This window comes from Pristiophorus japonicus, chromosome 16 (genome assembly GCF_044704955.1).
Source record: "Pristiophorus japonicus isolate sPriJap1 chromosome 16, sPriJap1.hap1, whole genome shotgun sequence".
NCBI classification, from domain to species: Eukaryota; Metazoa; Chordata; class Chondrichthyes; family Pristiophoridae; genus Pristiophorus; species Pristiophorus japonicus.
Genome location: NC_091992.1, coordinates 99797891 through 99815185, shown reverse-complemented (window position 1 = coordinate 99815185; position 17295 = coordinate 99797891). Strand labels below are relative to the sequence as shown.

At 44.5% G+C, this 17295-nt stretch overlaps 1 protein-coding gene across 2 annotated transcripts in view; it reads left to right on the top strand.

Moving 5' to 3' along the window:
- Window positions 1-12984, top strand: part of usp43a (ubiquitin specific peptidase 43a) — a 429860-nt gene extending 416876 nt beyond the window's left edge. For both annotated transcript variants that reach the window (XM_070857604.1, XM_070857603.1), the window contains 2 exons: window positions 9466-9624; window positions 11243-12984. In XM_070857604.1, coding sequence (XP_070713705.1) covers window positions 9466-9624; window positions 11243-12504 — 1421 coding nt within the window. In that variant the 3' untranslated portion in view covers window positions 12505-12984. The remainder of the gene's footprint in view (window positions 1-9465; window positions 9625-11242) is intronic.
- The last annotated feature ends 4311 nt before the right edge of the window (window positions 12985-17295 follow it).

Here is a 17295-nt window from a genome sequence, read left to right as displayed (position 1 = left end):
ACGGGGATTTGTTGAAGCTGACCTTAAAAGATCCACAGTATGGGATACTCGCAATGGAGGAGCAATAGTCATGCAAAATTGAACAGCTGAAATGAAATGGATTAAGACTTGAGTGATTAGCAATATTGACAACATTCTATTGCTGCAGTTAGGAGGATGAATGAGATTGAAGTGGTCAACAGTTTTTCTAGAGAACGATATACCCTCAAAATGGCTTCAGCAACTGCATACTAGAAAATTGGCTTTTAATTTTTTACCTCTGCCATGAAGAATCTAGCCAAGTCAATACTGTTTACTACTAACAGACTGTTTCCTCCAGCACCTCTGAGAAGTGCCTTGAGGCATTTTTCGATGCTAAAGGTGCAATATAAATTCAATAATTGTGTGCATCTGGAAAGAAAATCATTCAATGCATCCAAGTACTAGAAACGATTAACATCTAGCAAATAGGGTTATTAAGCCAACGCACCATCTGATCAGGCAAGTCTGAGCACAGCTGTCGCTTAACATCCTTGTATATGTATTATGAAGCTTGTTCAAGTGAACTGCTCCAGTATCACAGCTTAACTCAAAGATAAGACTATGTATTTGAATGGATTTTATGAAAAGCAGGCAATTTTTAAAAATGATAAATAAGGATCGTTTTGACAGAACTGCAACAGACCAGGATGCAATCCATGGCTCTGTGAGCAATTCCAAGAAAAACTAGAACAGGTACAGTTCAGGGAACTATTCCCTCTCCAACAAATGTTTACCCATTCTTTGAAAGATCTGCAAAGAAAGCCGTTCTAGAGTACCCAACTGACTAATTTTGACCCTTTCATGAACTTGTTCAAAGCTGCTTTGTTCTTTCAACAGACTTCTGCTTGGTAGTTTTGTATGTTATTAAAGTGTCTGGTATGACTGATGAAGCTATGTGGAGGAAACCGACCGTGTAATCCAGAAAACAACCCAAAGGGTGTATTTTTTCGCCGATCTCAAATTAATTTATGAACAAGGTTTTGCTTCAGTTCATGGGACCACAGATTGCCTACGGAAGCCGATTTTTGTGTTGGGCCCAAGATAAAGTATCTAGAAAAGCTCAAATTGCAACAATGGCCTAGAATTTGCTGGAGCAGGGCATCTTGTGGCGTGCTGCATTTGTTCGATTTTTTTTTTTCTTCCTCACCATTCATCTCTCAATTTTTTTTGCGCCACTAATTGCTGGATGTGCAAACTGCTAACGTTGCGAGGGCAATGGGGCATCTGGCACCTTGGTGAATGACGGGACCAACAGTCTGATCTCCTTAACCAATGAGATTTCATCATCATCATAGGCAATCTCTTGGAATCGAGGGAGACTTGCTTCCACTCCTGAAATGAGTTCTTTGGTGGCTGAACAGTCCAATACAAGAGCCACAGACTCTGTCACAGGTGGGGCAGATAGTCGTTGAGGGAAGGTATGGGTGGGACTTGTTTATCGCACGCTCTTTCCGTTGTCTGTGCTTGATTTCTGCATGCTCTCGGCATTGAGACTCCAGGTGCTCAACACCCTCTCGGATGCACTTCCTCTATTTAGGACGATCTTGGTCCAGGAACTCCCAGGTGTCAGTGGGGATGTTGCACTTTATCAGGGAGGCTTTGAGGGTGTCCTTGTAGCCTTTCTGCTGCCCACCTTTGGCTCGTTTGCCATGAAGGAGCTCCAAGTAGAGCACTTGCTTTGGGAGTCTTGTGTCTGGCATGCGGACTATGTGGCCTACCCAACGGAGCTGATAGAGTGTGGTCAGTGCTTCAATGCTGGGGATGTTAGCCTGAATGAGAACGCTGATGTTGGTGCGCCTGTCCTCCCAGGGGATTTGTAGGATCTTGCAGAGACAACATTGGTGATATTTCTCCAGCAACTTGAGGTGTCTACTGTACATGGTCCATGTCTCTGAGCCATTCAGAAGGGCAAATATTACTACAGCCCCTGTAGACCATGAGCTTGCTGGCAGTTTTGAGGGCCTGGTCTTCAAAAACACTTTTCCTCAGGTGGCCAAAGGCTGCACTGGAGGCGGTGTTGGATCTCGTCGTCTATGCCTGTTCTTGTTGATAGGAGGCTCCCGAGATATGGGAAGTGGTTCACGGTGTCCAGGGCCGCGCCATGGATCTTGATGACTGGAGGGCAATGCCGTGCGGTGAGGACAGGCTGGTGGAGGACCTTTGTCTTCCGGATGTTTAGCGTAAGGCCCATGCTTTCGTACGCCTCAGTAAATACGTCGACTATGTCCTGGAGTACAGCCTCTGTGTGTGCGCAGACGCAGGTGTTGTCCACGTACTGTAGCTCGATGACAGAGGTTGGGTTGGTCTTGGATCTGGCCTGGAGACAGCGCAGGTTGAACAGGTTCCCACTTGTTCTGCAGTTTAGTTCCACTCCAGCGGGGAGCCTGTTGACTGTGAGGTGGAGCATGGTGGCGAGAAAGATTGAGAAGGGGGTTGGGGCGATGACGTAGCCCTGTTTGACCCCGGTCCGGACGTGGATTGGATCTGTGATGGATCTGTTGGTAAGGATCATGGCCTGCATGTCGTCGTGGAGCAGGCGGAGGATGGTGACGAACTTTTGGGGGCATCCGAAATCGAGGAGGATGCTCCATAGACCCTCGTGGTTGACAGTGTCAAAGGCCTTTGTATGGTCGAAGAAGGCCATGTATAAGGGCTGGCGCTGTTCCCTGCATTTTTCCTGTAGCTGTCGCGCTGCAAAAATCATGTCCATTGTGTCCCGTGGAGGACGAAATCCACACTGTGACTCCGGGAGGAGCTCCTCGGCCAAGGGAAGAAGACGATTGAGGAGGACTCTAGCGACGACTTTCCCAGTGGCTGATAGCAGGGAGATTCCTCTGTAGTTGCTGCAGTCAGACTTGTCCCCTTTTTTAAAACTGGTCACGATTACTGCATCTCTCAGGTCCCCCGGCATGCTCTCCTCCGTCCAGATGAGAGAGATGAGGTCGTGTATTCATGCCAGCAGTGCCTCTCTGCTATACTTTAATGCCTCAGCAGGGATTCCATCCGCACCCGTAGCTTTGTTGTTTTTAAGCTGTCTTACAGCTTTTTCTACCTCGTGCAGTGTTGGGATCTCACTGAGGTGGTGGCGGATAGCATGCTTCGGGATGGAGTCGAGAACACTCGAGTCAAAGGCAGAGTCTCGATTGAGGAGATCTTCGAAGTGCTCCTTCCAGCGGGCCCTGACTGCCTCGGTGTCCTTGATAAGTGTTTCCCCATTCTTGGCCAGCAGTGAGGTGGGGCCTTGGGTGTTTGGCCCGTAGGTGGCCTTGACTGCGATGAAGAATCCTCGCACATCATGGTTGTTGGCCAGCTGCTGTATCTCCTGTGCTTTCTCCACCCACCACCTGTTCTTTAGGTTCCGGGTTTTTTGTTGGACCTCAGCCTTGAGCTGTCTGTAATGCTGTTTTGCTGCTCCCGCACTGGGTTGTTGTTTAAGGCTCAGAAATGCCCTGCGCTTGCGATCTATTAGCTCTTGGATCTCCTGATCATTCTCATCAAACCAGTCCTGGTGTTTCCTGGTCCGAGTGTCTCTTTGCAGGCACTGGTTATGGAGGCCTGGAGGGCATCCTGCGACTTGGGGTTGTCGAGGCACGCCAGGTTAACTGTGAGGCGCTGGCTGTATAATAAAGGAATGGCAGAGAAGGAAACCGAGCGAATTAGAGTCAAATTAAATACAGAAAGATAAATAAACATAGAGGGAAAGAAAGATTGGATTAAAAAAAAGAGACAGAAAGGAAAAGTAAGAAAAAAAATTACATTTTAAAAGCGCCTCAATAATTTACTACATTTGGTACATCATTTGTTCCTTTCTGGGCCTCCGAGGGTAAGTGGCATTGCAGGAACATAAATCTCGGTCATTAAAAGGGTCCTTAGGCTGGTAAAGTACCAGCCATAACTTTCTGCAACAAGTTTAATTAGTTTTAACAGTGGGGGGACGGGGAGGGGGCATGTAAGCGAGCTCCCATTTTTTTGTGAGCCTTACAACAGAGTGTCGCAAATCGTCCCAACAATTTGTGGTGATTTGCAACTCAGTGAATCTCTTCCTCATCACATATTGCTGGGTTACTTACACACTCGTGACAACATGCGCATTAAACTCGTTATTTTGCCAGCAAATTTGGCCCAATATCTTTTTTGCAATTAAGTGAACCTGTTAAAACAAATATTGATCAAAAATGCCTGCAATCGTATTAGTGGAACCCAAGAGCCCAAACGAACTTTCAATTTGCTTCAACCGACACTTGGGGTTGTGCTAGACTCCAGGGGAAGTTGCCATTATCGGGGCAGATGTTCCATATTTCCCAGTTGTCCTATGTGCCCAATACTGACAAGTGTTCACTCTGCAGCATCATTGATGCTGTTAATGCCGACCTTTCAGTGTGTAACATCTTTCTCTTCTCAGTCCGCCTTTGCGGGTGATGTAAAGCTGTTTTCTGCATTTTACTAGAATGACTGCCAACGGCCTAACCACAAATGATTCGCAATAATGTTATGATTGTTTTAAAGCTTAAACCTTGAAAACAGCTCCATATTTTTGTTAAAGGGGAGGGGTTTTCATAGTGGTATGTAGTCATCATTCGTAGTATTACCATTTACCCAACTCTAACTGAACTGTTTTAGTACATAAAGTACTTCGTGAAAAGTGGGGATGCAAATATTTATAAGGAAAATTCAACTGTTCGTATGATCGTTCGATCTGCATTTTACTGAATATCTAAATCCTGGTGCAATAATACCGTTCTTAGCCTTTTCTTCAAATAAATAGTTAGCTGTTTTCATTTTCCTTAAAACACCAAATAAATCACTGAAGCACAATGTAATTGTTATGTTACACTAACTACATTTTTGAAAGTGCCAGTATATTGGCGATGAATTTTAAAATGGAAACAGTTGATGAAATTTGCACTAATTGTAATTTATTGCAAAATGGTGAAAGATCAGCTTCCATTTGTCATCCTAAAACTTGATTATTGGAACAGATAGAGTCATCAGTTAGGGAAAATTTGAATATAACTCTTGCCTTCATTGGGCTGTCTTTTGGCATTTGAGAAGAAAAACTGTCAACTGTTTTTACACATTTTTAACCATGGTGAGCGAAATTGTTTTTTGTTTATGCACTGTTTTACATGACAGTGCTCTGTTCAAGATTCATAGGTTTCAGGTCCCAGAGCAATCTGCTTTAGCTGGGTATCTGGTTAGTTCTCGACAGGGAACTAAGCAGAAAGTTCCTTCATGAATTGGTAAGAAATGGTCCTGGTTTGCTTGCTGTGCTGTAAGCGGGTTATTTTGTGGCTCAGACACATCAGATTGAAACATTCTCCCCGTCATCAGAAAAGGATGAAGGTTAGAATAAAATCCAAGTACTGGATGAGCTTTTCACTCCCCAAAATATCTGAGACATGAGCCTTGATTTTAACTGCCAGGGGTGAGGGGTTCAATTAAAGTAATGGGTGACAGTTACCCCCACCGAGTCCCCACATTAACCTGCTCTTCTGAGCCAGCAAACAGGACACCCGCAGGAAGGAAGTGGGGTCCTGTTCTAAATATGCAGCTCTGCAAAATCAACCAGAGGCCTGAGCTGGGGGGAGGGGATGAGAGGGTGGGAGGACAGTGGGTGGGGGGGGGGGGGAGGATAGACAGGGGAGTGGTGGGGATGGGGGGGGAGAGTGTGGAGGGGGTGGGAGTGGGGAGAGCGGTGGGGGTGGGGGAGTGGGGGAAGAGCGGTCGGGGGGGAGCGCGGTGGGGGGGGAGCGCGGTGGGGGAGAGCGGAGGGGGCGGGGGGAGAGGGGAGGGGGTGGGGGCGGGGGGAGCGCGGAGGGGGTGGGGACGGGGGGTGGAGAGCGGTGGGGGGGAGAGCAGTGAGGGGGGGAGAGCGGAGGGGGTGGGGGGGGAGAGCGGAGGGGGTGGGGGGGGAGAGCGGAGGGGGTGGGGGGGGGAGAGCGGTGGGGGTGGGGGGGAGCGCGGGTGGGGGGCGGGGAGCGCAGGTGGGGGGGGAGAGCGTGTGGGGGTGGGGGGGGGGAAGAGCGAGTGGGGTGGGGGCAGAGGGGGTGGGGGCGGGCGGGGGGAGAGCGGAGGGGGTGGGGGCGGGGGGAAGAGCGGTGGGGGCGGGGAGGGAGGGGTGGGGTGGGGGGGGGTGGGGGTGGGGGTTGAATGGCAAAACCTGCCAAGAACCTGCTCCTGGCCCAGAAGAGGCTCAGCAGGTAAGTTTGAAATGTATTTTTCAGGTTTCTTGAGGGGCAGGAGGGTCTGGGGCCTTCCTTAAACTGGGCTCTCTTTCTCCTCCCCCACCTCCGACCGTGGCCCTGAGCTCTCAGACCCCCCCCCGCTCTCAGACCCCCCCGCTCTCAGACCCCCCCGCTCTCAGACCCCCCGCTCTCAGACCCCCCGCTCGAGATCATGGCTCCGACCTTTCAGCCTCCCAATTGTGGCCGTGAGCCTTGAAACCCCATTAACTGCCGGGGACCGACCCCACTGTCCTCGGCTGTGGCCTCCTGCTGCTTGTGTGTGTTGCCGCCCACTGGCCATGCTGTCAGTCTGACGAGCTGTTGGTTGGAGATTGCTGTAAGATCGGCAGAGCTTCTATGTCCCCGGCCTTGCTGGGTTCTTCAGCCGAATACAGCCTCCCCCACACCCTCCCCGTTATTAACAGGGCCATAGGTTTTGTTAGAGTCGGCCTGATCATGAGTTATTTTGAGTGATTGGCTCAATATATCTCTGAATATAATTTAATTAATATTCTGATAGATATTTTTTTATCACAGTCATGCACGATGGCAACTGAAAGGAACATCAGCCATGGCCTAAATGATCAAATTGGTTTAACTGGATTGGGGAGATCATGTTGTAAAACTGAAATGTAAATTTTGTTGATACTTATGAATAATTAAATTTCTCACATCTACAGCAGCTAACTGATTTTTAATTTTTGGTAGGATGTTGTCTCAAGTAGTTTGGAAAAGTAGCAACAACAAATTGTGGACCCAAGTTGACCTGATCATGGCATGCAATTGAGCTAATCGTTCAGGTCAAACAGAATATAATCAATTTTGTAATTCTCAAAGTTGGCTTGAGTGGTGGCAGGCATGAGATGTTTTAATGACCATAAAGGTCTATTATAATCTAACAACCATGTAGATTTTATAAGAGTTATTTGTTTTTATGCTGTGTTAGTGACTCAGTGGGTAGCACACTCGCCCACAAGGTTGTGGGTTCAAGTCCCACTCCAGAGACTTGAGCACAAAAATCTAGGCTGACACTCCAGTGCAGTACTGAGGGAGTTCCACATTGTCTAGCACGAAATATAAAAACAGATGGTAAGAGTTTCTACAGGTGCGTAAAAGGGGAAAGAGTGGCTAAAGTAAATGTTGGTCCCCTAGAGGATTTGACTGGGAAATTAATAATGGAGAACAGGGAAATGGCAGAGTCGTTGAACAAATATTTTGTATCGGTCTTCGGTAAAAACATCCCAATAGTTGATAATCAAGGGGCTATAGGGAGGGCGGAACTTAATACAATCACTATCACTAATGAAGTAGTACTCAGTAAAATAATGGGACTAAAGGCGGACAAGTCCCCTGGACCTGATGGCTTACATCCTAGGGTCTTAAAAGAAGTGGCTGCAGAGGTAATGGATGCATTAGTTGTAATCTACCAAAATTCCCTGAATTCTGGGGTCCCAGTGGATTGGAAAACCACAAATATAACTTCCCTATTTTAAAAAGGAGGCAGACAGAAAGCAGAAAACTATAGACCAGTTAGCCTAACATCTGTTGGGAAAATGCTGGAGTCCATTATTAAGGAAGCAGGAGTGGAACATTTACAAAAGCATGATTCAATCAAGCAGAGTCAGCATGGTTTTACGAATGTTTGACAAATTTGCTGAAGTTCTTTGAGGATGTAACGAGCAGGGTGGATAAGGGGATGTGGTGCATTTGGATTTCCAGAAGGCATTCGATGTTACTGCACAAGATAAAATTACACGGGGTTGGGGGTAATATATTAGCATGGCTAAAGGATTGGCTAACTAACAGAAAACAGAGAGTCGGGATAAATGGGTCATTTTCCAGTTGGCAAACAGTGAATAGGGGGGTGCCGCAGGGATTGGTGTTGGGTCCTCAACTATTTACAATCTATATTAATGACTTGGATGACGGGAGCAAGTGTAATATAATCAAGTTTGAGATGATACAAAGATGGGTGGGAAAGCAAATTGTGAGGAGGACACAAAAAACCTGCAAAGGGATATAGACAGGCTAAGTGAGTGGGCAAAAATTTGGCAGATGGAGTATAATGTGGGAAAATGTGAGGTTATCCACTTTGGCAGAAAAAATAGAAAAGCAAATTATAATTTAAATGGAGAAAAATTGCAAAAGTGCTCCAGTACAGAGGGGCCTGGGAGCCCTTGTGCATGAAACACAAAAAGTTCGTATGCAGGTACAGCAAGTAATCAGGAAGGCAAATGGAATGTTGGCCTTAATTGCAAGGGGGATAGAGTATAAAAGCAGAGAAGTCCTACAATTGTTCAGGGTATTGGTGAGGCCTCACCTGGAGTACTGCGTACAGTTTTGGTCTCCGTATTTAAGGAAGGATATACTTGTATTGGAGGCTGTTCAGAGAAAGTTCACTAGGTTGATTCTAGAGATGGGGGGGTTGACGTATAAAGATAGGTTGAGTAGTTTGGGCCTGTACACATTGGAGTTCAGAAGAATGAGAGGTCATCTTATTGAAACTCATAAGATAATGAGGGGGCTCGACAAGGTGGATGCAGAGAGGATATTTCCACTCACAGGGGAAACTAAAACTAAGGGACATAGTCTCAGAATAAGGGGCCGCCCATTTCAAACTGAGATGAGGAGAAATTTCTTCTCTGAGGGTTGTAAATCTATGAAATTCTCTGCCCCAGAGAGCTGTGGAGGCTGAGTCATTGAATATATTTAAGGCGGAGATAGGCAGATTTTTGAGCGATATGGGAGTAAAGGGTTATGGGAAGCGGGCAGGGAAGTGGAGCTGAGTCCATGATCAGATCAGCCATGATCTTATTGAATGGCGGAGCAGGCTCGAGGGACCAAATGGCCTACTCCTGCTCCCATTTCTTATGTTCTTATTTGTCGGAGGTGCTGTCTTTTGGATGAGACATTAACCCGAGGCCTTGTCTGCTCCCTCAGGCTTGGACGTAAATGATCCTTGGCACTATTTCGAGCAGCGGAGTTATCCCCAGTGTCCTGGCCAATATTTTTCCCTCAATCAACATTAAAAAAAACAGATTATCTGGTCATTGTCACATTGCTGTTTGTGGGAATTTGCTGTGCGCAAAATTGGCTGCCGTGTTTCCCACATTACAACTGTGACTACGCTCCAAAAAGTACTTCATTGGCTGTAAAGCGCTTTGAGATGTCCGGTGGTCGTGAAAGGCGCTATATAATTGCAAATCTTTCTTTCATGCAGGATCCACGAGCTCATCAATCTCTGATCATTGGCTTAACAGGCTTACTGGAGACAACAAACGAGGGAGCTTGGTATCCCGAGCATCCACCAATTGCACGTCCCTGCCTTCATCTCCGGACTCTCCTGTCTTCCCTGATAATCCGATAAAGGATAAAAATGGTACAGCTTGTTCAAAAAGATTGACCGTTGGTCATTACTGGTGCCATGTCGGCTAGAGTCATTAGACACCCTTAACACTTGTAAAAGTATGTTTCAATTAACTTGAAATGTTTTGATAGCAACTGCATACATGAAGAGCTTAGTCCCTGACTGTTCTGGTTTCCATTGCTATATATTTGTTACAATCACCAAGGTCTGTGAATGTTAACTCAAGACCATTATTGTCAATCTGTTCTATCTGTTTTCTTAAAAAAAAGCCTCGAGAAACTGCTTCAACGTCTTAATTACAGCACATTATTAAATTTCACTGTGCAAATGTAACGGAGGAGAAGCAGAGAAGCAAGAATAGAAAATTCAGTGGGGCAAGCATTGTCTAAAAGTGTAACTCCCCCATTTATGAAACTTAATACAAATCGGACCAGTTTGCGTTGGCAAATTATATTTATTGCAAAAGACAATTTGGAATGTAGGGGCAGTCCCTTTCAGCTCTTTTATATTACTGAGCACTCAGTAACTGCCGCACTTTCTGGTGTGCTGAATCTGAAACAGTTCTATTAAAATGTAGACTCAAAATGAGCATGTATGAGATTTTCACTTGTGGAATTTCTTCAAAGTTCTGGTCACCTCAAAAAGACATAACAGAATTGCAGTTTTGGTCAAAATCAATAAGCAAAAATCCCATTCCCAAAGGATTTCACCATCTTGTACAACAGTTTATACTGTAGCTTTGTCACCCATCTATCAGACGTACTCCTGCGGGTATAAATGAAAGTTGATGGGTGCACTCGTTCTGCTAAAGGGCAGAACAAAATCACTGAAGCATACTGATTTACACCTTACACATGCAAATTATGCCAGCTCAAACATGCACTGTCTTCATATATTCAAAAGCTATGACTGGGAACTTCCCAACCAGCATTGGCATGAATTGAAGTTTAATCCTGGACATTAGCAGTGAAACGAGAGGTTTGTAATTTGCCCCTGTGATTGAGTCTAGGCACTAAGGAGCTTACCAGCAGGTCTCAAAGAAGGAGGTGGGCCAATTGACACGATGCTTCTTTGCCAATGTCATTGACCCTCTACTCATGGTATCCCTTTTTGTGTTGGAGCTTTCAGGGAGAAGGTCAGTGGGAAGGTCATCTCATCACTGCCACATGCATGCATATTCACAGCCTGTGTCACGTTCTCAGAAAAATCACCAGTTATGCCAGCAGGAGACTTTTTTTTAAAAATGAGAAAAATGCCCTGAAATTATGCAATGTGGGATACTACTATGCAAATATTTAATGTGTCTGTCTGAAATTCTCCCCTCCACTATTTTAGCAAAGTCAGAGGATAGGCTCCTCACCACCACTCAACATGACTGAATTGATAGCTCAGTAGTGTGGTGGTTTCGCAAACATGAACTCATGACCTACTATTCTGCCTTTGCGCATTGGTGCTCCAAATTTCAGTGCTGTCCTTCTTAATTTTAATGTGATTTTTGCACAGCCATACATTTTGTGTTGGTATGGAAATATACAATTCAAAGTGCAAGATTTTGATATTCAGTTGCAGAAAGAAAATTATTAAAATGCTGTATGAAACCCTGTAACTGATGGTCTGTTCCTCTTCATAGGTGGTTTTGAAATACGACCATTTGTGCGTGGTATTCAAGGAAGAAGTATTAGTATGAAGGGCTCAGCTGCACCGGCCGTGCCTAAAGATGTGACTCTGAAAACCACAACACTGCGTTGGTCACTGGGAGCCAAGGACAGACCAAAATCAATCCCTGGTGCCCTGGTTGAGTATTTGGAATCTGGTCGCAGGCCCAAGTGCACAAAAGAGTCCATTGTGCCAATAATGACGGGCACCGCAGACCCTGATTCTGTGCCATCATCAGATAGACCAAAGCAACCTACTTCAGGTTGCCATGTTGACTCTACAAAGCAGGCAGGAAAAGGGTCGACTGTAGACCAAAACATAACTTCCACTGGAAACAGGCATGGAGATGCACCCGGTGAGAGAATACACGATTCTTCAAACAGCCTTCGTAGCAGCCATAACAAAGAGAATTCCACAGATGAAAAGACAAATACACTGAAGAGAAATGGCAAACAAAGAGGCACTGGTACCTTGCAAAGAAAATCATCTAAAATGGCAGCTGACAAATCAGAAGGGGTAAAAGGTGCATCACTCACCAAACCAGAAGAACCCTTGCAACCAAGAGATGACAGACCAAGTAAGAGCACCAGTGGACATAGTATTGGCTCTGTGAACAGCTTGGCTCTAAGTGACACTTTGAAGAGAAGAAAAGGACATCATGGTGGCAAGAAGCTTGAAAAGTCTCTCTCCTTGAGGAGTACAGATCTTGAACCAATGTCATCACCAAGTCTTCAAGAAGCTGATAAAGGTAGTAAAGCAGAAGAAACAAAGCTAAATGAGAGAAAGTTTTCATTTCTGAAAACAAACTTTTTGAAGAAGGATTCTAAAAGGCAAAGTGAATTGGAGAAATGTCGAACTCCTGAAATTGTCAGTGCATCAACTCGGATATCTCTCTCCAACGGAGCTTTGAATGGTAAGCACAGGGTAGACTCTGTAAGTGAAAGCAGGGCAAAACTAGGAGTGAATGGTACCAAAAACTCTGCCAAATACAGGGAGGAATTAAATAACGGCAGAATAAGCATATCAGGAGAAGAAATAAGACGATCACAGAGTTCATCCAACATTGTGATCAAGGATGACTTGACTTTGAAGAGATCGACTTCACTTCAGAAGAATGGACCAATCTCTCAACAGACCAGAAACCTAAATGTGGAAAGATATGGTACATTGCAGAGGATGAGATACAGCACTGCCTCTCTGGGAAGGAAAAAACCCGTGCCTGAATCAAGTTTTTAAAGCTGTTACAACTGTAGATGGATTGAACACAATGAAGTAATTGTAGTTTTATAATTAGCTACACTATTTTTTCTGTTACTTGTTTTGCATTCTTCAATTAATAGCCAATATTTGTAAATAACGTTTGAAATTTTACAGATATCTAAGGACAGACGTCAGATATATAGATTTGCTAACTTTGTGTGTTATAAGAGCTCATACCTTTCCCTTTAAAATAATTGGCTCATTTTAATCAGAATGCAATAAGATTTTAATGTTGAAAGCCTATATCTGTCTCATATTAACAAATTTTAATCACTGCTTTGTTATAAAAGAATACTTTTGTAAAAAAAAAATTGAAATTTGTATTGTAGATAAGTTTTAACGGTGTAACCAAAAATGTTAATATTTACAGGAAATACTTTACAGTCCTTTTTTGCTGTCTAAAAATTGAATGTCAGCTGTTAACATCTATTCTGTATTAAATTATCATTTATGTAAGGGAACATGGCACAAACTTTCATATTGATTAAAACACTTTCAGAGTACCGTTCAATTATTGTAAAATGCTTGTTTTGTTTAGGAAATGGAGCGAACGAACTGAATTGTTCAGGATAACACCACTTCTTTGTTCTCCCCAGTTTAGCTCCCTTTTTCTGAAGCTCGTGGCTAATATTGGGGCACAGTTCCATGAAGCTGGCTTGTCTTCTGATACCTTGTCAAAGTGGCCATTCTTGTGAGTCTGAACAAGCTATTCAATTTTAGCCACATTGCAGTGAAATTTGATCTTGTCCTCGCCAATGCCTGTCATGCATCTGCAACTCTCAGCAGAGGGCGGTAGCTAGGAATGAGGAGCAGGAATTCTAATTGAGGCAGAGTCCAGTTACACCAGCATTGCATCCCCCAGCAACAACTGGGGATTCAACCAGGAACCTCCTTGGTTCCACATTGGACATTGCACATGCCAGCAGAACCTTCAGGAAAGCACCCAGTTCCCAACTTCAATTGGAATGCTATTTAGATTTTGGTATTGAATCAAGTTGTCTGCATTTGGAGGAATCCCCCTTCTTGTAATACTGCATTTTGTCACTCAGCTGCTGGTGGCATGAATAACAAGCATGCATCCTCCAGCAGCCCTTTGTGATTTGACATATAAAAGCATGGTCAAAGTTGACCAGTTCATGCCAATGACATAGAAACATAGAAAGTAGGTGCAGGAGCCGGCCATTCAGCCCTTCAATGAGTTCATGGCTGAACATGAAACTTCAATACCCGCTTCCTGCTTTCACGCCATACCCCTTGATCCCCCGAGTAGTAAGGACTTCATCTAACTCCCTTTTGAATATATTTAGTGAATTGGCCTCAACTACTTTCTGTGGTAGAGAATTCCACAGGTTCACCACTCTCTGGGTGAAGAAGTTTCTCCTCATCTCGGTCCTAAATGGCTTACCCCTTATCCTTAGACTGTGACCCCTGGTTCTGGACTTCCCCAATATTGGGAACATTCTTCCTGCATCCAACCTGTCCAAACCCGTCAGAATTTTAAACGTTTCTATGAGGTCCCCTCTCACTCTTCTGAACTCCAGTGAATACAAGCCCAGTTGATCCAGTCTTTCTTGATAGGTCAGTCCCACCATCCCGGGAATCAGTCTGGTGAATCTTCGCTGCAATCCCTCAATAGCAAGAATGTCCTTCCTCAAGTTAGGAGACCAAAACTGTACACAATACTCCAGGTGTGGCCTCACCAAGGCCCTGTACAACTGTAGCAACACCTCCCTGCCCCTGTACTCAAATCCCCTCGCTATGAAGGCCAACATGCCATTTGCTTTCTTAACCGCCTGCTGTACCTGCATGCCAACCTTCAATGACTGATGTACCATGACACCCAGGTCTCGTTGCACCTTCCCTTTTCCTAATCTGTCACCATTCAGATAATAGTCTGTCTCTCTGTTTTTACCACCAAAGTGGATAACCTCACATTTATCCACATTATACTTCATCTGCCACGCATTTGCCCACTCACCTAACCTATCCAAGTCACTCTGCAGCCTCATAGCATCCTCCTCGCAGCTCACACTGCCACCCAACTTAGTGTCATCCGCAAATTTAGAGATACTACATTTAATCCCCTCGTCTAAATCATTAATGTACAATGTAAACAGCTGGGGCCTCAGCACAGAACCTTGTGGTACCCCACTAGTCACTGCCTGCCATTCTGAAAAGTACCCATTTACTCCTACTCTTTGCTTCCTGTCTGACAACCAGTTCTCAATCCACGTCAGCACACTACCCCCAATCCCATGTGCTTTAACTTTGCACATTAATCTCCTGTGTGGGACCTTGTCGAAAGCCTTCTGAAAGTCCAAATATACCACATCAACTGGTTCTCCTTTGTCCACTTTACTGGAAACATCCTCAAAAAATTCCAGAAGATTTGTCAAGCATGATCTCCCTTTCACAAATCCATGCTGACTTGGACCTATCATGTCACCATTTTCCAAATGCGCTGCTATGACATCCTTAATAATTGATTCCATCATTTTACCCACTACTGAGGTCAGGCTGACCGGTCTATAATTCCCTGCTTTCTCTCTCCCTCCTTTTTTTAAAAAGTGGGGTTACATTGGCTACCCTCCACTCGATAGGAACTGATCCAGAGTCAATGGAATGTTGGAAAATGACTGTCAATGCATCCGCTATTTCCAAGGTCACCTCCTTAAGTACTCTGGGATGCAGTCCATCAGGCCCTGGGGATTTATTGGCCTTCAATCCCATCAATTTCCCCAACACAATTTCCCGACTAATAAAGATTTCCCTCAGTTCCTCCTCCTTACTAGACTCTCTGACCCCTTTTATATCCGGAAGGTTGTTTGTGTCCTCCTTAGTGAATACTGAACCAAAGTACTTGTTCAATTGGTCTGCCATTTCTTTGTTCCCCGTTATGACTTCCCCTGATTCTGACTGCAGGGGACCTACGTTTGTCTTTACTAACCTTTTTCTCTTTACATACCTATAGAAACTTTTGCAATCCGCCTTAATGTTCCCTGCAAGCTTCTTCTCGTACTCCATTTTCCCTGCCCTAATCAAACCCTTTGTCCTCCTCTGCTGAGTTCTAAATTTCTCCCAGTCCCCAGGTTCGCTGCTATTTCTGGCCAATTTGTATGCCACTTCCTTGGCTTTAATACTATCCCTGATTTCCCTAGATAGCCATGGTTGAGCCATCTTCCCTTTTTTATTTTTACGCCAGACAGGAATGTACAATTATTGTAATTCATCCATGCGGTCTCTAAATGTCTGCCATTGCCCATCCACAGTCAACCCCTTAAGTATCATTTGCCAATCTATCCTAGCCAATTCACGCCTCATACCTTCAAAGTTACCCTTCTTTAAGTTCTGGACCATGGTCTCTGAATTAACTGTTTCATTCTCCATCCGAATGCAGAATTCCACCATATTATGGTCACTCTTCCCCAAGGGGCCTCGCACAATGAGATTGTTAATTAATCCTCTCTCATTACACAACACTCAGTCTAAGATGGCCTCCCCCCTAGTTGTTTCCTCGACATATTGGTCTAGAAAACCATCCCTTATGCACTCCAGGAAATCCTCCTCCACCGTATTGCTTCCAGTTTGGCTAGCCCAATCTATGTGCATATTAAAGTCACCCATTATAACTGCTGCACCTTTATTGCATGCACTCCTAATTTCCTGTTTGATGCCCTCCCCAACATCACTACTACTGTTTGGAGGTCTGTACACAACTCCCACTAACGTTTTTTGCCCTTTAGTGTTCTGCAGCTCTACCCATATAGATTCCACATCATCCAAGCTAATGTCTTTCCTAACTATTGCATTAATCTCTTTAACCAGCAATGCTACCCCACCTCCTTTTCCTTTTATTCTATCCTTCCTGAATGTTGAATACCCCTGGATGTTGAGTTCCCAGCCCTGATCATCCTGGAACCATGTACCATACAAGTATCCAACAGAAGACTTGCAGGATACATCACATCTTTGAAGTCCTGTCACTAAATGAGCTTAAAAAAAAATGCATTTGGAGCCAATATTTCCAGCGCTGTTTGCACCTCCAAAAAGATAGTGGGACATGGAAGGCCTAGAAAATAAAGCAAAGCATTAAAAGTTTGAAGAATTTGAAAGAATAGAAAAGGGTATGCCAGTTAAGTAAAAGTACACTTAAAATAATAAAAGGATAGAAGCAGGTCTTTTGGCCCATCGTACCTGTGCCGGCTTTTTGAAAGAGCTTTTCAATTAGTCCCACTGCCCTGCTCTTTTCCCATTGCCCTGAAAATGTTTCCTTTTCAAATCTATATCCAGTTGCCTTTTGAAAGTTATTGTTGAACCTGCTTCCACCACTCTTTCAGATCACAACAGATCGCTGCATAAATAAATTTCTCCTGATCTCCCCCCTGGTTCTTTTAGTTTAACCTGGTTAGCGTGATGCTTTTCTGCCTGTCAAACAGGTCATTAGCGTGCAGTGGGAAACGCGTAATATTTTCAGTACAAGACCTTATTGTTAGCTCTCAGGCCTACTGTGACACTTGCCTCATGCATTAAGTTAACTGTTGGGGCAAAGGGATGAATCGTGGAAGCTGCGTTTGTGGCTGGCAGAAATAAAGCACGTTGAGGGATAGCATGAATTGTTATGCTTGGTCGTAGCTAAAATGGGGTAAATATCACCTGAGGCCAAAACAAGCTGTTCAAAGTTTAATTAAAATGAATTCAAAGTTATAGGTTCAATAAGATGGGACACCAAACAGAGAATTGCTGGTCTGAAAGAGAGTCTTAACACAC